This window comes from Corvus brachyrhynchos, unplaced genomic scaffold (genome assembly GCF_000691975.1).
Source record: "Corvus brachyrhynchos isolate BGI_N302 unplaced genomic scaffold, ASM69197v1 scaffold99, whole genome shotgun sequence".
NCBI lineage: Eukaryota > Metazoa > Chordata > Aves > Passeriformes > Corvidae > Corvus > Corvus brachyrhynchos.
This window is the reverse complement of record NW_008239778.1, coordinates 2,039,633-2,061,377: the sequence shown is the minus strand read 5'-3', so window position 1 is coordinate 2,061,377 and position 21,745 is coordinate 2,039,633. Positions and strand designations below refer to the sequence as shown.

The 21,745-nt window shown below is 43.2% G+C and overlaps 1 protein-coding gene across 1 annotated transcript in view; it reads left to right on the top strand.

Moving 5' to 3' along the window:
• Window positions 1-21,745, top strand: part of CUX1 (cut like homeobox 1) — a 235,660-nt gene that overhangs the window by 106,337 nt on the left and 107,578 nt on the right. Inside the window, exons 6-9 of the mRNA XM_017742968.1 lie at window positions 13,104-13,241; window positions 16,588-16,711; window positions 18,654-18,730; window positions 19,470-19,536. Of these exons, the coding sequence (XP_017598457.1) occupies window positions 13,104-13,241; window positions 16,588-16,711; window positions 18,654-18,730; window positions 19,470-19,536 (406 nt within the window). The remainder of the gene's footprint in view (window positions 1-13,103; window positions 13,242-16,587; window positions 16,712-18,653; window positions 18,731-19,469; window positions 19,537-21,745) is intronic.

Genomic DNA, 21,745 nt, shown 5'->3' with positions numbered 1-21,745 from the left:
GCCACAAGTGCCTCAGAAATGTTGTTTTTATGTTAGTCAGCTGTGGTCTGTGAGTTTTCCTTCACTTTTTTCCTGCTCAGAGTCTCAGTAATGTTCCACTGGACACAGAACAGCTCCCTTTGCCCACCTGCCCATGCCATGAGAGGAGCAGATAACTCGGTGAGGGTCCTGACTGTCACAGGCAGTTTGCCTGGCACGAGCAGTGTGGGCATGGGATGGGTACCCACAGCTCTGGCTTGGAAAGAAACCCCTCCATGGAAACATTCCCAACACATCTGCAGCCTGGGAGCCCAGCAGTGAGCGCTGGGGAGAGGCACTGCCCCCCCTCCATCTCCGTACTAACACGCGGTGCAGTTTCCTGCCATAATTTGGGAGCTGAGTAGGTTTGATTTGGAACAGTCTGGCTTTTTTCACGACTGAGAAGTGGTGTCAAACAAGAGCTGTGTGGGATCCTTCGTGTGCTCTTGTGCAGAGGCTTCTTTCTGAAGCCTGGCACGATCACAGGTGCTGGGATCTGAGCAGCAGATCAGACCAAAGCCTGGAGAAGAAGGTAGGATTTACATCCCACCTGTGCTGTTGAAATGGTGAGGGACTTCGTCAGGACTTCTTTGTAGGAGAAAGAATTTTCTCTTTTCTTCCATTTGCAGGAGCAAAATTTACAGCCCTGCTCCCACACCCCACAGCCTCTCTCTTGCCCCGCCGTCCCCTGCGTGTGCCTTATGTCACCTGTCACAGAAATATTTCTCTGATATTCTTAATACACACAAAAACTTCAGCCTGGCTGAGTTGGGAGTGCGATGGAGCCTGTGGGATGAGAGATGTCTCCAGGCTTTAGGCCCATGCTCTTACGTGGAGGTCTGAGGTAAAAGCAATTTCCATGTTCTCCAGGAGAAGTTCAGCCAGTCTCCTGTAGCTGTGTGCAGGCGTAACAAATACTCACAGTTTACAACACACGCTGCAAGGAGAAGGAAAGCAGCCATGAGGAATGTATGGGACTGGTCTTTGTCACTCTGCTTCATTGTGTTGCTCTTTTTTATTTCCCTCTCATCCTGTGTAGTCTGCTACGCTGGGCAGTATCCATGGCTGGGCAGTATCCATGAAGGGTTGGGTGGGTATCCATGGAGAGCTTTCCTTTATAAACAGCCATCAGTATTCATTTATCATATGTGTTGCTTTGCCTCCGTGTGGCTTTACATATCTTTTGACCTGTTCATTTGGTATTTCAAATATTTAGGTACACTTTTAGCTCCCCAATCCTGCTGTGTTTTCTTTTTGGTGTGAGAAGGGAGCGCTGATGCTTGGGGGAAGCTATGACTGGAATGCTGCAGAGTGGTTATTTAGCATTAAGCATCGCTGTTACATGACAAGGGTGCAATTTTATCAGACTTTCAATATCCTTTATAGGACCATATAATAATTGCAGCTGAAGTCTAATTCCCAGCAGCCAATTTTATGGTTCTTGAGGAAAGCGTGTATTTCTCTCCTCGGTAATAATGTGCGCACTTTATATAATTAAAAAGGGCTTCTATTTTAATTTTACTATAAAATGATCTGTATTGAAACTCCAGCTACAGTGCTTTATGGATTCAGCAAAGTTTAATGGTTTTCTTTCCTGACTTGACCAGAGTTTTCAGTCAGGCTCACCAGTAAGGAATTTGTGGGAAGGGTGGTATTTTACTTGTAAATTTTCCTATGTACATCAGGGGCTTTCTCTTTAAAAGATAAAACAGACCTTTTATATATCTCTCTCCAGCTTTATGATGCTGTTAAAGTAGCATTATCATTGCTTTGTGCTGCAAAATTTATCCTTCCTAAAGGAAAGTACATGTCAAGGAAAATATTTTGGTTTATGTACATTTATACAGCTGTAATTCTCACTCAGATCATTCTGTCTTGCTTGAGACTGAGCATTTTTAATTTCGTTCTGTCTTGCTTGAGACTGAACATTTTTAATTAATGGAATTAATTTTCTCATTTAATTGCCTTATTTTCAGTATGCAGTACAGAGCTAGGGAAAAGCGAATGCTGCCACATGAATTGCACTAATCAACAAGGTTGTCACAACTTACCTTTAAAAATAATGTGAATATATTTATTTTGAAGTAAAGGGAGGTTGGGTCTGTGTTTTGAGGAAGCCTTCTTCCATCTGTTCAGGATTCCTTTGTCTTCAGTTGTATAAAATAAGTGTGTTATGTTAGCACCCTTGGCTTTTAGGATCTTAATCTTGCAAGCACTTAAAGTGAAATTGGAGCCTTGTGGGTTCGGAGGAGCGGTGTTGCCTTGCAGAAACAGTATATTCTTTTTTTTAATTATTATTATTTTTTTCTTTTTTTTTTCCTAAATCTTTAAAAGAAAAATAGTAAGCATTAAAAATGCTAAATATTTTTATTTCAAAAAGGAATGGTGTTAACTACTTTATTTTTTTAAAACAAAACTTCACTGTAATTTTCAAGTAAAAGTTAAAACGTGGGACCGAGCGAATGCCAGGTGTCAGTGTCTGGATAAAGTGGTTAAATAGGGTTTTCTTTCTGCTGGGTGAATCACTGCAGTTACAGCCCAGTGCCACGGTGGATTTGCTCAGTGTTTTGTCTCAGTATTGCTCCTGTGTAGGCAAAGAAGAAACAATTCTGCCTTTAAACACAAACTCTGCTCTCTGGATGTGGCACAATTAAACCCAGTTGGGTTCAGTCCATAGAACAGGAAAAAAAACACGGAGTTTTTTCAGCATATACACATTTGAGAGTGAGGGAAGGGTAACTGTTTGCTCTTGGTTTGGAGGGGCTGTGCCACCTTCTAGGGCTGAGCCAGAAATGGGTTTTGTTTCTCCTTAATGGGCATTTTCTCATCAGGAAACGGCTCTTGGGGTGTAAAAGGGGATGTGTGTGTGGTTTTATTGGAGACTCTTCCCGGGCCTCTGCTGTGATCAGATTTGGTGCTATATAATGTGTGTGATGTGGTTTTTAACTCAGAGGACCTGCTATCGAAGGGAAGTGTAACAAACAGAGAAACTAAAAATAAGATTTTTTTTTTAATGTGCCCTGTCAAAACAATCAAAAGCAATAACAGTGAAAGATGGCTGAAGTGGAAATTTTATCTTTCCCTTACTCCTTGCCATCATAAATTGCACACCCAGCCATGGGGGCTGTGTCTCACAAAGGGGTTTGAAGGAGAAGCAGGCTCATTCCAAAGGAGTTTTCCACACACGTATCACTACATGTAGTATTTTAGTTTACATCCAACCCCTGTTCAGCCTTGCACATTCCAACTGCCCTGTATAGGACGTTCTTTTTTCAAGGAATGCTTTAGCTGAACAAACACAAAGTACTTTCCAAATAAATGATCAGTAAAGCACTAAATAAGTGTGTGGGAATTACTTCTAGAGGCAGAAATGAAAATTATTTGCAGTGCTTGCAGGTATCAGCCATTGCCTTTTGATTATTTACAACTCACGGCCCCTTCCAGACTTTCACTTCTGCTTGGGCTAAGAGAAAATTCCATTTAAAGTGTATTTGATCAATGTCCTGAGGTTAAAGGTGATAGAAGAGAAAAACCGGTTTGATTTTGGGTTTGGTTGGAGTTTTTTTTTCCCCAGAAAAATTATCTGCTGCTTATGTTGGAGGTGATAAATGTGTATGAAGTTGTTGTGTTTATGTACGTCCTATGATGTGTTTGGATTTTTTGGGGAAGTGTAATGTTAAGCAGAAAGGTTAATGCCAGCCCTGGTAGGAAAGTCTGTATATAATACACATTTTTACAGACCCAGATGACTCATGATGTGCTTAAATTTCAACCTAGGCACCCCCAGGCTTTTCTGCCTGTAGGGAGACCTGGATGAATGTAAATTTAGGGGAAAATAAAGAGAGGTGAAGGAAAAGAGGTCCACTCCGAGGGACTGTGCTTAAGCACATCCCAAAGTAGAACACTAAAAAGAGTTTGAAAAAGTTAATTACTTAGAGTGCTCTTGTCTGAGATAATGGTTAATTGGTTGGCAAAACTGTCTAAAGAGCAAGATCAGGTCATAGTAAACCCTGAGTTTGTGGTACATCAAGGCTGATGAGCACAGACCGTTCTTGAGAAATGTTTGCTATCATTGCAGTGTGAAAAATTTTAGGCAGTTCCTCATTTGTTAATAATACATGTCAAAACTGTCACCCCTTTCCCAATAAAATATATTGGAATAAAACAGAGGACAGACCCATAAAATGAACAAGTTTATGTTTTTGCCGCCCCAGACTGTACAAGGGAAATGAATATTCATAACGTGCCTTTTCTCAGCCTTAGAGGGAAAGCAAAACAATATTACAGTGAGTACTCTCAGAGGGAAAGGATGCAAAATGAACTTGCTCACGGACACAGAAGTGGCACAGACACTCCTCAAACACAGCAGTCAGGTGTCTTTCTAAACACACTTGAAAATCTGATAAAATTAAGCAGAAAATTGAGCATAGTTAATACTTGAAAGAGTGAAAAGCCATAAACCCCTGTGGCTGCAGGCAGTGATTTAGCTGGTGAGTGGATCCCATCTGAAGCCAAAATCCTTGATGCTTCACCTGCGTGTTTAGAACAGGTAAAAAGAGGAGTTGCACAAACAGGAAATTCTGGAAACAAAGTCGGTACTGTAAAAAATTACAGACTGTAGAAATTCAGTGATTCTCCCCAAACTGTTCTGCAAATCTGCAAGGAGTGCCCCAGTGGGGGTGAGAGGGACAGTTTAAGGTCCCGACTGCAGACGGGAGATTTGAGCAGAGTCCTCAGAGGGGCAGAGCTGCCACCGTTTCATTTTCCAGAATATCCTGGATGCTGCTCCAGCCTTGGTAGTCCAGTGCTGAGGAATGTACAAGTAGCTCACAATCACTTCAGCCTCCTTCCCCGTGGGGCTGGAATTCCGAGCCGCAGCACAACGTGCAGTTTGGGATGTGTGCTGGGTGAGTGCACGCTGGTAGGGCAGCACTGTTAGTGTTACACAGCTATTTTCAGATGGAGCACAAAGTCCTGGCTAGTTCCCATCTTTAGAACTCGTTCACTTTATCCTTCTGTTTTGAAACCCATGTCAAAATAACTGAAAATAGTTCTGTTACCTGAATACGTGGCTTGAAGTTGGGCTTGTCTGATCACATACTTTTTCTCTAGTTTTTCTCGTTGAATTAATAATTGGCTAAATTCCTTTGTAAAAGCCGGAATAAATATTCAGAGGAAGAAATATCCCTAAAGCATACACTTTAAAAAATTTATTGTGTGGTTGTCAAGCCCTATTTTACTTGGTAGGCTGGAGGCACGGAAGGAAGAGGAGAGGTGCAGATAAGGGGAAGGATGCAGTGAATAGGAGCAGGAAGAATGTGCAGTAGAAGGAGATATCCCAGCAGATATCCCTGCGGGAAGGGGTTGTGTTCACCTGCAGGGTGTCACCGCAGCCCTCCGGAAGCTGTTGCTGCAGGGAGTGGAGCTAGAGCAGCCCCAAGGCCGGTGATGGGAGCAAAAGGCAGAGCGTGGTGGGGAGGGGGAATATTGGACTTTCTCAGTTGCAGGAATGTGAACTGGAATTAGAATAAACCCCAGCTTTCAGAGGGTTTAGTGCTAAGTCTGTTCAGAAGCTTTTAGGAGAAAGAAGGGATGAATGTGGCAGAAATGCTTTCAAACATAGTGGAAGGCTCTTTTTTCTTTTATAATCTCAAAGTGGGAGAAATGAAACTTGGAGTACAAGTGTTTTTTCTGTAAGTGTCCTTCGCACTGAGCTCGCTGTGTAAGCAGAAATTCCAGTGTCGTGGGCCATTACTAGAACATTAACAATCAAATTGGAGCCTTTTCAGTTGCAGTGGCTTCTCTTGTAACTCATTAGGTTCTTTTTCAGCTGACATAGCGCCATCAAATACTGTCCTATCTAATATGCACACCCCACGTTTAATATTAAAAACTTTGCTGAGGATTTACTTTGATTACTCCTTTGAAAATAGAGGGAACTGCAGTGCCGTTTGTGAAGGAGTCGATCATTTACTCTGCCTTATGTGATTTTTTTGATACTAGGATAGTGATGGATCTCAATCTGGGGCATCTTTCTGGCAGTAACCATTCCCAAGCTGGGAGATAAATAAAGGATGTTTTTAAATAATAGCCCACAAGATGTAGGGACCACACTCTGGGAGGGATCTGTATGATTGTGGTCACATTGCCTGTGTACCATCCCGTGCTGTTTCATTTAACCCTGCAAGCTTTGGAGGACTTGTGCCGTGATTAATGGGGAGGAAAGGCGCCGGTCTGCTGCCACTCCCCCATCCCCACGCAGGGGGGTCCCACCAGTCTGGCTTTGCTGCTTCCAGAGGTCAGCAGAATTTGGGATTCAGCTTTTTTTTTTTTTTTTTTCTGGTAAGGAAAATGAGATTCCCTCACCCTCTTGTGGGCACTTTGAATTCCCCGGTATAGCCTGCACAGAACACTCTGACAGCCGGAGGGTGAGGAGAATGCTGTTAAAAAGTGGAAAAAATTAAAAGCAAGACACAGATCCCAGTCCTCTGGGATGGGGGAGTAAGAAAATATGTATAATTCTTGATTGAAGGAAGAACCTTTTCATGGTTTTTATGAAGTGAGGAGTTGGAGAGATGATGAGCTTTGTTTCAAATGGAATTACGGCTATAACTCTTCTGTCCCTGGGCTACCAGAGTCATAGGGGAACGGGAGCAAAGCTATCATTTATTCCATGAAATCTTTGTCTCAGTCTCTCTAGGCTATTTCAATTTACCCCTGAAATTTCTGGGGAATAATTAATGAATTAATTAAGTATGCTGTGAGGTGTTTGAATATTCAAAAGCTACAATGTAATTATTATTTTTTCTAAAACACGTTTTCATGTTATTTTCAGACATGCAGTCTCCCACGAAAGCAGTTACTGCATCAGAAGCTCGTGGAGCTTTCCGTGTCTGTAATCCAGGGGTCATTCTCTGGCAGGAACACTCCCTGCAAAGAGCAATGTTGCATTTAGGAAGGGGGAAAAAAACTTCCTTTACTTCGTGACCAAAGTATTGTGACAGCAGGGCTGATCTCCTGGCTCTTTGAAAAAGTTAAATCATGTTAATAAAGTTGTGTTTAAGGAGGATTATTATTTTTTGCCCTCCCTTATCGTTTAGTGTGTGGGCGTTTCTGTGAGTGATCACCGAGAGCTTTGCTTACAGCGGGGTTTGGGCAACAGAAATTCAGTCGCGTTGAAAGAGACGCGTTGCCTTCCATGAATTATTTTTAGATCCCAACCTTAGGAAACACATTTCCAGTGATATAAATTATTAATTGCCCCTGTAGTTCTGGCACTGTTTCATAACTTGCTTTCTTATCGTTTCCAGTATTACAGGCCTGTAAATGAAGCAGGAGGAGGGGGGGTTATTACATGGCAAGTCCTTTGTTTTGGAAGAGGCTCTTCAGGAGCTCCATGTTACGATACCAAAGGAATAGATTCGAAGTAAAAGAGAGGAGGTTTAATTTAGTTATTAGGAAGGAATTGTTCCCTGTGAGGATGGGGAGGCTCTGCCACAGGGTACCCAGAGAAGCCGTGGCTGTCCCTGGATCCCTGGAAGTGTCCCAGGTCAGGCTGGACGGGGCTTGGAGCAACCTGGGCTAGTGGAAGGTGTCCGTGCCCATGGCAGTGGGATGGAACGAGATGAGCTTTAAGATCCCTTTCAGCCCAAACCATTGTAGGATTCTGTAATTTCTACGAATGCATTTTGTGAAAAAGCAGAGAGCAAACCTCGGGCAGGGCAGAGCGGGTTGCTGGGCTCTCGTGCAGCCCCTTGCCCATCTGTGGGGGGTCTCACCGCGCGGAAAGACCCCCGGTTGTGGTGATTTTACAGCGTGCGAGGAGCGCCCCGGCTCCGCCGCCGCCCGATCCGCCCGCGCTGCGATCCAGGCCGGGCTTTGCCGCTCTCCCCGCCGCGCTCCGGGCCGGGCCCGGCCGGGGGTCCCGGAGGTTCCTCCGGGGGTCCCCCCGGGGGTCCGGGCGGTCACTCCGGGGGTCCGGGTAGCACCTCCAGGAGTCCCGGTGTTGGTTCCCGGCGGGGCTGTCAGAGCCCGTTCCTCGGGCCTGCTCCCGCCGAGCAGCGCTCCGCGGGCCTGGGGTTAAATATATGTATTTATATAAATATATATGGGGAGAGAGGGTAATTTGGCCCCGCGCGCTGTAAATTGTACATTTAAACAGTGACACCGTTTTTCCACTCCGTTTGGCAAACTCCGCCATCAGCCCCTCAGTGTTGTCGGGGGTCCTCCCCCCTCACGGCAGCAACAGCCACGGCCGAAGGAAGGGTTAAGCATGAACTTTAAACATTCCCTGTCCCGCAGGAGCTCCTTTTCCATGAGCCGAGGTGGGCTTTTCCCCCCTCTCCTTAAATAACGAGGGTGGTCCCAGCATACTCTATATCGAGACAGCTTTTCATCAGTTGCTCATCAGCATGCTAATTGCTGTATGACTAATTATGCCCTGAATTCCAGTTGATTTTCTTAATGAGACAGCTGGGTTAATTATGTAATCGTATGATTACATTAGCCCAGAGTGCCCTGGCGAAAAGGAAGGCGGGCGGGAGTGGGATGTCCCCGGGCGAGGGGCGCGGGGGCAGCCGCGGCCGTAATGACCGGGGAGGGCAACCCTGCGACAGCGCCCGCGGTGTAAACACCGGGATGGGATCATTGACACTGAGAGCTGTGCCTTCTTCCAGGATGAGGGAGGAATGGGGGTTCATCACCAAAACGTACTTGGGAAGTACAGACAGTCATCGATGGCCCTGTTGTATTTTGGGGATTGAGGATGGGTTTGGGCTGAGCGATGTGGGGTGGGGGTTGGATTGTAGAGTCATAGGATATCCTGAGCTGGAAGGGGCCCACAAGGATCATCAGTCCAGCTCCCCGCACAGCACAGCCCCAATAATTGCAGCCTGTGCCTGAGAGCGTTGTCCAAATGCTCCTGGAGCTCTGGCACCTCGGGGCCGTGCCCATTCCCTGGGGAGCCTGGGCAGTGCCCCACCATCCTTTGGGGGAAGAACCTTTTCCTGATAAAAAACCGAGACCTTCCCTGACACAGCTCCAGCCATTCCCTCCGGTCCTGTCCCTGGTCACAGAGGGCAGAGATCAGAGCTGCAGACTCCAGTGAGTCTCCCCTCAGTCTCCTCCAGCTGAACAAACCAAGTGCCCTCAGCCACTCCTTGTACGGCCCCTCCTGACCCTTCACCATCTGCGTGTCCCTCCTTTGGACACTGTCTAACAGCTTTATATCTGTCTTACATTGTGATACTCAAAACTGCACCCAGGGTGGTGAGGGGCTGCCTCCTGTGATGCATAGCTCGGGCAAAATCAATATTAGTGTTTCTTTTAAAATTGTTTGTGAAGTCAGTAGTTTACATGCGTAAACAGCACCAGCAAAAAAAAAAAAAGGTTCTCTCGTCCTGCTGTTGAAAAAAGATCCATGGTCAGGGCATATGTGTGGTGTGAGAACAGCCTGAGAGGTGTTGCTGCGGCTGCGTCACACCGGCTCGTTTGATGTGAAGTATTAATTGCTGTAAAAATCACTTTGCATTTGTAAAATTAATTGTTCTCATGTCTGCATCCACTGAGACGTGTCCACCCTCCTCCTTTGTGGGGACAGAAGCTCCTTGCTGTGTGTCCCAGCAGTGAGCAGGGGATGTGCCCAGAGCTCGGCAGTCCCTGGGGAAGCAGAGGCAGGAACGGGCTCTGCAGGTCCCGGGTTGGAAATACGGCGGTTTCTGTTTCTGCTGTGGTAGCTTGGAGGAAACCTTGCCAGGGTTCGGATCCAGATGTGCTGGGCTGCCTGCAAATGCAGAATGCAGGGGGCTTCTCTGTGGGTACAGCATGCAACAAGTGGATTAGGAAAAATGAGCAGAATAGGAAGTGAGAGAAAAAAATGCACTAAATTTAGTGTAAAAATAGACATCTCAATCTACTCTTGGGCAGTAATGATCTTGCAAAATGCTTCTTCAAGTTCTAGATCATCAAATCTCTTTTACTAATTTTCTCATTTTTTTATTTATCCTGTGCCTAGCAGGGATTCTGAAATTTCACAAGAGAAAGTTCAAAGCAAGGGAATAATGTGTGACAAATTTTCCACATTTCAGTGTTTGACGAGGAGATTTTTCTCTCTTACAGACCACAGAAAGGGCATTTCCTTCGCTGCCTCTCTCTGTAAACCAGGGCCACTTGATTTTTTTTGAGCCGTGTATGCCTGTTTGTGTAATGAATTGAAAGTTTTGGTCCATTGCTTGTTTAAAAATTCAGTGACCTCCTGTTAAATGACATGAAACATACTTTGCAAACCTGGTTAATACAAAAAGGTATGCTTTTCCATGCATGCATGTGTTGGGAAAAGGAGAGTTATTTTATTTATTTTATTAATCCACGCCACTCAGGTAAGAAAAAAACGATTGTGACTGTAAGGTTATACTTGTTTCAGGTTAATTGGTGTTTATAAATATTCCAGAAATAACAGGGGTTTAGGTTTTTCAAGCTAAAAAAGCATGTTGGAGCTTGCCATGAGAAATGATTTTTCTCTGCCCAGAATGTCTTGGTTGGTCATTTTATTATCATACAATGATTAGTTTTCTTTAATGCAGTTTATAAAAATTAAGTCTAAGAGGTGCCTCACCCGTGGGTTTTTTTACATGTCCTCCGGCAGCATTTAGTGGCTGCAGGCCATTAGTCCTTCAAATAAGCTCTAGTGAAGTTGGAAGTTTAATGCACGGAGACTTTTTTTACATTTTGTTTGTTCTGCCACTGTTTTGCTACTTGAACATTAACCTTTAATAGAGCTAAATTAAATATACATGTCCTGATGAATAATTATGAGATTGCAAGCATTTTCATTTTGTACATAAAGCTTCTCAGGGATTGCAAATTTGACTAAAGGTTTAGTCATTATTCACCTTATAATGCCCATGTTATTTTTGTCTTATAATTCTTTACTGATTTCAATATAAAAAGCCCTGTATATTAGGAGCAAAATACCTCTTGTGCGTGTCCCGGCTTTTTACAACGGGCTTGTTAAAATGAGGGTGGGGAAAAGTGCACCCACAATTTTGCCAAGTTCAGTTTCTTTCATCATGGCACTTTATTTCATAGAAATACCCGTAGCTGAAGCTTAAGATCCCCGAGCCCGATAGGATTCGAGGTTCCTGTAACAATTTAAGACGTGGCCAGAGCGAGACAATCCAGCCTTTCTTTGTGCTCAGCAGATGAATGTCCCGGGCTGGCTCTTTGGGGGAATGCTGAGCTGCAGGAGTGTGACAAAACGCTCCTTGCGGAGGAAGGTCGCGGACCTCCCTGGGAGCAGGGGGATGTTGTGACAGCCCACACCGTAATTGGACCATACATAAATACTGCAGAGCCTTCAGCTCGTGCTACTGCTGCCACTGCAGCTCTCTATTTAATTCCTTACCTGTACCCCCACTGTCTCTGCCACAATAACATTTTAAGTTTGATTTATTATAAATATTTTAATACAGATAATAATAACGAAAAGTATTTGGCCTAAAAAGCATAAATGAAAAAGCTATGTAGTCATAAACTATGTATGTAGAGAGAACAGATGACAAGCAACCTAGATTTTGTATTATGAACAGGGTAATGCCATAAGCTGTTGAAGAACCCGAGTAACAAAATGCAGCAGGCTGCTACTTAGAATGTCTCTGAGCTCAACATAACCCAGTGCTATTCTTCTATAAACTATGCAACAACGCTGGCATATTGAAAAAACACACAGGCTCATGCTTAATGTGTTAACAGAGGTACAATAGACTTATTATGTGTTTCCAGAGACTGGAACTGAGGGTGGTCTGAAAAATTAATGACTGTGGTGGTTGAAAATTAAGTGAACTCCCTAATATATACTGTTGTTGATCCACTGAGTTTGGTGTTTAGCATTCCTCAACAGGAGACTAAATCTTTGCAGCCATTTCACAAGAGATGCTGGCGCCCATAGCAGAAATATATTCAATAATCTTTTATAAGTCCATCACACTCCGGAGTTTTCCTATCCTGACTGGGAAGAAGTCCCAGAATAAATCACACGTGCACATGTCAGGTGTGTGCTGAGAACCCTCTTTACCAGAAGGGGATGAACATCAGAGAGGTAATACTGAGAGGACATTGATTAATAGTGTAAGAAAAAGAGAGATCCAAACCCAAGGTTTGTGGAGTTAATTACATCCACACAACGTTTCTGATTATTATTGATCTGTCAATTAGAAAAAGTACCACCCAGATCTTCATGGTCACAGAACCTGTTTGAGCTCTGTTGTGCAGGAGGGCACAGTTTGCTTTGGAAATTCACTCCTGCACAAGCAGAGGCCTGTGAGGGACAGTAGCTGTCAGTGAGCTGTGCAGTTTGATTGCTTTTCACCCAAAAATTCTCGTTTTGCAATAAAAAATGTGGCACTTAAAACTCTCTTTGTATCGTGGCTGTCTGCACCCAGTAACACTGTCCTGTGGATTAGTGCCAGGATGAAGAAGCCATGTCCAAATTTCATGGAATCACAGAATGGTTTGGGTTGGAAGGGACCTTAAAACTCATCCAATTCCACCCCCTGCCATGGGAAGGGACACCTTGCACTGTCCCAGGTTGCTCCAAGCCCCATCCAGCCTGGCCTTGGACACTGCCAGGGATGGGGCAGCCACAACCAAGGCACCCTGTGCTGACTTCACCGCCCTCACAGCCAAGAATTTTTTCCCAATATCCCATCTAACCCTGCCCTCTTGCAGTGGGAAGTCATTCCCCCTTGTCCTGTCACTCCAGGTCCTTGTCCAAAGTCCCTCTCCAGCTCTCTTGGAGCCCCTTTAGGCACTGGAAGGGGCTCTAAGGTCTCCCCAGAGCTTTTTCTTCTCCAGGTAAACACCCCCAGCCCTCTCAGTCTGGCTCTGAATTTAAAGGGAACATAGATAGAATGAAATATTTCTGGTTTTTTGAAGTTTGCAGGATATATGATGTGAGGAATGTACAGGTCTAATAACTCAAGGTAGGGCCCTGCTGGCACCAAACTGGAGAAAAAAGGACACTTGTGTTCTGAGCTGCTTGGGTCGCAGAAGTGTTCCTGTTACATTTTGTTTTACTGTTTCTTTTTCAGATCCGGTTCCAGCCTTGGATTTAGGACAGCAGCTTCAGCTGAAGGTTCAACGTATGCACGATATTGAAACAGAAAACCAGAAACTTAGGGAAACTCTGGAGGAATACAATAAAGAGTTCGCCGAGGTGAAAAATCAGGGTAGGTTGCAACCATTTTATCAGCTTTTAATGCACACTGAAATTTGAAGACAGGGATTGAATTCAATTTTATTTCTTAGAGGTGGAGGTGACAGTAGCATTGAAATTCAGTATAAAAAGTAAAATAGTCTATTAGAGCCACTTCTGTATTTGTGTGTGGAGATATGGCTTTGGGCAGACTCTTTGGATTTCTTTAAAAGTTTCATTTACTGTAGCACCAAGTCAGAGGATGGGGCTGTTATTCTGCATATTTGGTTGTAGCCTTCAGCACTGAAAATTACACCTGACTGACGTTATTTGTGACATTTTATGAGAGGCAGTGCTGGTACTGACATCAAGCTGAACGTGGGTGTTGGTACTTGAAGGATGTGCAGCTTGCACAGACAAAAACAAAAATTCAGTATTTTATACCCACATATGAATCTGTACAAAATGGAACTTTTTCTGTACTGTTTTTCCTTATCTAAGTGTACTACTGGAGTACATTCAGCATATGCACTTTATTTTTACTCTAGAGACTATCGATAGAGCAATGTAAATACAAGCTATTACTGTTAAATTATTTAAGTTTTAATAAGTTTTAAGACTAAAGTACATGAAAATCTCAATGAGATTTAAAGCCTGTTGGTTTTAAGACTGCTCAAGTTATCTTGTGGTTCAGAATAAAGTTTCCTGCACCAGGAAACAGAATTTTCTCAGCTGTACACCTAGTTGTCTATCCATGGGACTTTCCATTTCCATTGTTAATGCCCAGTTCTGGATGGTGGAAAGGTAAATTGTCTTGGCATTTGGAAAAGTGGAGATTTTATTTTTTATATTATGGAGCTGTTGCACCCAAGTAACGATTGAAAGCTGTGTTAGCAACTAAGTTGGTTTTGTTAAATCTCATTTTTTGCTGAGGGAACATCTACGCAGTTACATATTTTGAAATTATATTTTGTTTCAATGTAGAGGGTGTGACCCCTGGAGAGGACAGGTATCAGCACACTAGGACTTGGGCTGGACTGCAGGAGGTGTCACGTTGGAACTGTAAATGCTCTAAACAAGACTGTATTTTTTGCTGGAAATGTACAATCATTGCAGTTCACTGTGCAGAGTTTTCCTGAGGCTGTGCATCCAGTATGACATGGGGGTTCATCCCACAAAGTGGAAAAGCTCTTGACTTGTAGAGTTTTTTGCTACAACCACTCATAAACTGGCATTTTTTATTTTCCCTGGTGTGCTGGAACTTCCTTTCCATTTTCCCACTGTAGCCTTTGTGGTGTTTTTCACTCCAGTGCAGTAGTTTTACTCTCTGTTTCAAACAGGGATTAATAAGCTATCCAGGGAAAAGGCTGTTGTTAGCTAAGGGTGCTTTGATCAGTTAATCTCTTTGTTTGGAGGGCTGGTATGAGCTCTACGGTGCCTGTAAGAACTTCTTCCAAAACTGGTATAAATGGCAGTGCCTGACAAGCTGTAGCTGACCTGAGCACTGAAGAAGGCACTTAGTGCTTCAAGCAGTGTAGAGGATTCAGCTGTACTTGTCCAGCACATCTATTGTTAGGTGCTTAAAGATAAAATCAGATTTTATTACAACAGTTACATTTTTCCCCATATTTGTGCACTTCTTGCATTCGTTTTTGTAGTTTTGTTTTCTTTTAAAATTAGACATTGAAATGTAGTCAAGATGCAATTATGTGCGTTTCCATAGGATTATTTTGCTCTCTGCTTCTCCATATACCAGAATATTTTTGCAGATTTATATCTGGAAACACCTGGAGCAGAGGTGTCCCCAGGAGAGAGTGCAGCACCCTTTGCCCGTTGTCTGTGTGAAGGATCATCCTTTGCTTATTCAGGAAGAGATCAGGATTTGTATGACTTCCCGGATCTCAGGGAAGAATTTCCCTTTGCTTAAGAAAAAAAAGAAGTGACGTGTCCTTTTCACGGCCTGTTACTCAGTAATGAGCCTCAGCTGATTTCTGCACAGCCAGCAAAATCCTGCTCCTTCAGGCAGAGGCAGCTGCTTTGCTGGCAAGCATTTTTACCACTCTCCCCCTGCCTTTTTTGTGGTCACAGTGGCCCAAGCTGCCTTTGGTGGTGCCCAGACAGCAGATCATGTCACCAGCTACCTCCTGTCTGCTTCACAGCTCCCTGCTCAACTCTCAGCATCGGGATTTTGAAAGGATTGCGTGTAGGTTTGTGTGATATTGTTGAGGGTTTTTTCCCCCAAGCCCATAGGGTTTATTTTTCATATTAAGGTTTGTCTTCCTAGGATGTTTCTGCAGACTATGAAACTTTTCATGACCAAAAGTTTTTATTTTATCCTCAAGCATTATTAATGGCATCTGTTAATAAGCTGATGTCTTTAAACCCCCCCCCCCTGCATCCCAGTGTGAGTACTCTGAACCATGTTGTTGCTTTGAGTCTTCTGGCAGTCCAAGGCTTTTTCCAAATTCCATTATTGTTACAAAGCATACTCTGGTGAATGTCCTGCTTTTCCTCTTCTGAGCCCTATAAGGATTCAGTCCTTTCCTGTGGGTGGGATCACAGGGCTTTCACGTAGGAACAGATCGGGGCACGTAAGGAGATGCTGAGCTGTAGCTCTGCAGGTTTCTGCATCTGCTCTCATCCACTGCTGGGCATGGGGAAATGCAGGAGAGCTCTTTTATCTGAGGGAAAGGTTCTGCAAATTCCCTGGAAGGCTGCAAGTGTCTCAGAAAGTTAAAATAATCGATGATTGTGTGTAAACCCTGGTGTGGATGACAAGGCAGCGACAGCAAGTGGGACATGCAGAGCTCCAGTGCCTGCTGTTAATGCAGCAGTTGGATCCCAACTGCCCGGTTTCTCATCAGCTGGGAAGCAGAGCAGAGCTGTATCCCAGATACGTGTTCAATAACTGTGAGATTGCATCTGTGCATGAACCATGGTGGAGCTGCCTCTTAGTGCATGAGCACAGTTAGGTGAATTAAGTGTCCTGTGTGTAAATGCATACTTAAACCTACACTGGGACTTTATTAATCTTCACTCAGCACTGAGCTAATTTTAGGCTAGTCAATAAGGTGATATTATATTTTACAATTGATTTTTTTTTTTCCCCTTATTTTTTTTAAAAAAAGTCATGTTAGAGGAACCTTCTTCACTCTGCTTTCCAGCAAACTCCATTGATCCTTCTCAACCTAAACACTTAAAGTTCAATTTAACATTTAGGGAGTAAAAGGTCTCCAAAGGGACTCATATCCATTGATTTTGTGTCAGAGTTGAAGAGCTAAAGTTTAAAACACACTGAGCCTACAGGGTAAAGCAAGCCTTGTGTTGTGGAACCACGTGGAGCTGTGTAAACTCATTCTTCCCCTATTGTTTTTCTGCAGAGGTTACAATAAAAGCACTTAAGGAGAAAATCCGAGAATATGAACAGACCCTGAAGAACCAAGCGGAGAACATAGCCCTTGAAAAGGAACAAAAGTTACAAAATGATTTTGCGGAGAAGGAGAGGTGAGTGTGTGAGTGTGTGTGTGTTGGGCTCTGGGTGCTGGGGGGGAGGAGAGAGGTATTTTTCTGTTTCATCTTCCCAGCCAGGACTGGTGGCTGGAGACAGCTCATCTATTGAGTGATTCTGGCGATTTATGCGTGTGACACGGAATCATTTGATACTCAACTTTGCCCAGAAAAACAATCGGGAGAGTGTGGAAGAGAAACAAGGACAGATTGTCTCTTCTCCGTGCTGTGGTGGGGGGGTGTCATGTTCAGGAGGGTGCAAACCTGCTTTTATTCCTCCCTGGCTGTGCTGTCCTCTGTGACACCAATCTGTCTCCATTAGCCAGGGTAATTCCCTGTGTGTCACAGAACCGTGGCACAGGCTCTGCAACCCTGGGCTGGGCGAGATCAACCACTGCACCCACAGCCTGGGCCAGGGATGCACCACCCCTGCTCCCCTGGGGATGGCTGAGAGAGGGGATGTCTTCCTGAATTGTCCTGGGAAGGTTTGCATCTTCCAAAATTAAGAAGAGTTTTCATTATTTATTACTGATTTAAAAAAAAATTTTTGGATTTATTTCTGGTCTTTTGCAAATGAGCAGGGAGCGTTTGAATCTTTAGGTTGGTGGGCAGATAAATCAGGCAGGAGAAAACCAAAGGGCTAAAGAGGGAGTTCTTTGAGGCTGCATTCCCTGCCTCGAGAATTTATTTCTCCCATGGAGCAGTAACACTGAAGCTATAATATGTTCAACATAGCGTGGAAAACCTTCAGTTCACGTGAGCTTTTTAGTTGGAGGGTTGTTTGTTTAAATTCAGGGCTGAGTGGGGAGAATCTACAGTGAATGCAAAGCTTTTTTTTGATTCATCAATACCTGTGGCTGCTTTTTTGATAAGCAGCTTGTAAGCAGTGGTTTTAACAACTGCAATTTCAATGTACTTAAAAATAAAACAAAATGGCAGGTCGTGAAATGCAAATAAAAGTGTGTGTGAGAGAGGTTTTGAGGTCTCAAAGTATATGGTTCGGTATGAAGGGAACTGACGCATGATTCTCGCTATAAATAGTTATTAACCTGGTCAGCAGTGTTGGAGAATAAATTTATGCACCCTATGGAGTGCAGGCAGGATGCTGCTAGTTTCATAAGCCATTTCACAATTCTGAGATCTGCAGAATATCCTAAAAGCAGAGTTGTAAAAAGCACGGCTCCTGGGAGATGTTGGAGCAGCTCCTTTCAAAGATGAGTTTTATAACTCCTGCAGCCTGGCCCCTAAGCAAGGAGTGCAGTGGCTGCATGGCCAGATGATGTAAAAATGAGTTTAACTGACACAAACAAGAAAATGTTGCCTATGGACGTAAGAAATGTGAGCATATTAAAGTTTTGCTCATGTTCTATAGAAAATATCACTGTGAGATTTGTTTTGAAATATGTGTGTTTTCTTAAAGAGTAGCTAATAATATTGCTGCATTTGGCACCCATTACAGCTCTGATGAAACAGCTGCTGCATCTATTCACTCCATCAGTTATGGCAACAAATTCCTTCATTATGACACTAAAATGGAAATGTATCATTCTTCTTGTACTAACTTTGTACAACAGAGGGTGCTTGGTGACAATTTTCTCAATGTGTGTGACATTTCCAAAACAAATTATGCTCAAGAAAACCTTCCACTGAAGTTGTCATTTATATAGCAGTCAACTCTTGTATAATGTTCACAGCTTATGTTATGAGGTGGCTACACTGTTAAAATTTTAATAAGTGGGACCACAAAGTAGGAGCAGCATCTCACAGCGTGACAGGATGTATGGGTCCCACGGAAGCACCTCGTAGCCTGTGTGGTGTTGGCAGGTGTCTGATTCCAGTTGAGATGTTTAATCGCTCCATCCTCCAAATTTGTAAGGCGCAGATGAGTTGTTTGACGTGATCATGAGCTCTGCTCTCACCTCTCCTCTCCCCTTCACAGAAAATTGCAGGAGACACAGATGTCGACAGCCTCGAAGCTGGAGGAAGCTGAACACAAAGTTCAAGCTTTGCAAACAGGTTTGGCGTCGATTTTGTGACCTTTTCCAGGGGATCAGGTGGGAGGTGAGAGGACAGGGATCTTTGGGTGTGTCAGGACTGGGTGCGAAGCAGCTCTTGGAGGGCAGGGAGGTCCAGCAGAGCTCAAATGTGCTTTGTGAATCAGAGCAAATGCTCCTGTGGCAGCCAGTCATTGGCAAATACAGGGACAAGGCCACGGAGCACACACGGAATCTGAGCACCCCTGAAACTACAGCAGGGCGTGGCACTTACCATCTACATGTCTTCTGGTTCCACACATTTCCAAACTGATAAATATCTGTAGTGATCAGTGTGAACCCTGTTTCTTGCCCGTTGCTATGACTTGCCATGAGTTTTCATCTCTGCATGCTTCAAAATTCCAGATCGGGACACATTCGGCTTTGTTTACTATGAGAACAGAAGAAATTTTATTCCCTGAACTATTGCAATAAGTATTTCAAGGGAATAAGCAGTTTAGCCAGTTAATAAGAAACTAATAATGTGTGGCTTGGTTAAGCAGAAACTGGGAATTTTTGTAATGTGACAGAAATACTGTAAGAAATTGTGAAAAAAGTCCAAACCCTATGGTTTTTTCTAAGCCATAATGGTTTACCTAGGTAGAAAGATAAAGCTAAGGAGGTGTACAGCTTTATTTTTTTTCATCAGGAGATGTACTGCCTTATTTATGACTGAACACTGCTATTTCAGTACTGTAATGCTTCATGTTTATGCCTTTTAGCCTTGGAAAAAACCAGGACAGAACTATTTGATCTGAAAACAAAATATGATGAAGAAACTACTGCAAAGTAAGATTTCCCTGTTTTCTTTCTATGTCTTCCTTCAGGGTATCACTGATTTTTTTGTTTTGCGTCTGTCTGTTGGAGAGAGATGAGACGAGGGAGGTTCAGGCATCCAGGTTTTTTGGAAAACATGGTCATAATTTGGCTTCCTATGGAGAGATTATTAGTTTTCATATTTTCTTCCCCCCAACAAGACACTTCTCCTGGCACACACGCTGCTGCATTCCTGGTTCCATTCTCAGGTGCTTCATCTGCGTATCTCTTACTCTGTGTATCTCTTGTATTTTATTTAGAAATAGGTCAGTTTGAGAAATAAGGTATTTTTACTGTGATCTTCCCATCTGAGTGAAAACAAAGCTTCATTTAGTAAAGGATTTCTGACTCTTAGGCACCCTGGTTCTTTCTGCTTTTGGGGTAGTAGTCCTTGCTCTGCCAGGTTCACCCCTAATTAGCAAAAGCAGCATTTTGGGCAGATTTTCCTTGTTTTCAAGCAGAACATGAAGGTAGTCTTAAAAATATATCTTCTTGTCTTCTTAATAGCTACTGTTTCCAATTATCCTCTGGTTTTATTAACAATTAGGGCAGGGAACAACAAAAGAGACAGACTGCTGCTGGTTTCCTTTGAACCCTTCATATTTAAGGAAAGTTAATAATGAGAAGGAATTCTCATGATCAGCGGGATTAAGCACAAAGAGTCATTTCAATGTCTGGAAATGGGATGGGAACGAAGCAGCCGTTTCAGATGGCTGGGATACTGCAAGGGAAGGGCTGGGGCTCAGTGTCACCTCCCTGTGCCCACTGCCCAGGGTTAAAAACCAGTCAAACTGGCACCAATTCTAAATTTCTCACCCCGTGGTTCTGTGCCTGCTGAGGATCTGATTCCCCCCCCTGAGGAACCCAGAGCTCACCAAATGGAGCCCGTGGTAGTTAACAATCAGCACTTGGAGTTCAAACACCTTTTACATCCTTCAGGATAATCTTTCAGGTGAATTTTGATCTGGCTCTGGGAGTCCAGTTTCCTTTGAGCTCCTTGTAGGATGAGTTCAGTGTAGGGGGATCAAAAGTACTTTTGTTCCCTCATTGATTCCTCCCTCTCTGAGGGATGTAAACAAATGCTGGTTCAGATGGAGCCTTAAATTCCTGCAGATTGCCTTTGTTTTTTCCTGTACATAACTGATATTGTTGCTGTTACTTCATCTTGCAGTTGCTTCTGGGGGAACAGGCAGAGATCAGTGGTTGTAGGCACTGAACCTAATAACCCCTCACCCTTTTTAATGTGTTTATTTGCAGAGTGCTTCATTTTTTAATACTGGTTCCCTAAGTGCTGTAATTTATCTTACACTGAGCAAAATCTGTTCTCCAAAAGATTTGTTTGCATTTCTAGTTCCATTCTTTCAGGGAGATTCACACAGAAATATTTCTTTTTTATATGATCTTGAGAATGACTCTTACCTAATTTATATAGAATTACATGAAATTAGTAGCATCTGCAGTAACAAGAAGTTTATTGTGTTCTGTAGCAGAATGATTATGAAGGCTGGGTCTGGAATATAGTGGTCATGGAGCTGAATCCTGAAGCAGACATTAAGCTTGTACTTTATCTCCCAAACTAATGTACTGTGAAAACAAACTTGTAGGACCTAATAACAGCTGAAATATTTTATCATTGTTTTGGATATTTATGGCAGGAATAGTTCTTGCATAACAACAGTCGTCTGTAGCATTTGTAGCCCAAATTTTGCAATATGGAAATCTAGAAGAACATGAAAAGAGAACTGAATGTAGACAGTGAAATTGAGTCATCTATTTTAATTGTAAAAGCTGGGAGAAAGGCTGAAAAAACACCAATAAAAAGGGTGAAAGACAGTTTGATTCTTTTCTTAAGAGAAACCCTCTTTTGATCTAAGTCTGAAAAGCTACTTGTATTGCCAATTTTAATTTTATGTTTTAAAAACATGTGATTTTTATCTCAGGCCAGAATTGTTAGTTTTACAGACGCTTATTTGATGCAGATGAATTGGAGTGCCTTCAGGAAAAAAACAGATAATTGTCAATTTTTTAAAGCTAACAGTGCTTTTAAGATTTTCAGTCTCAGAATAAAGCTGTCTTTCAACTACTTGAAACTTTGAAAATCTTTCAAACAAGAAAAAATCCCCAAGAAGCAAAAGAAATACAGAGTGGGAAGTCTTCATTATCAGCTTTAAGGAGTCTGGAT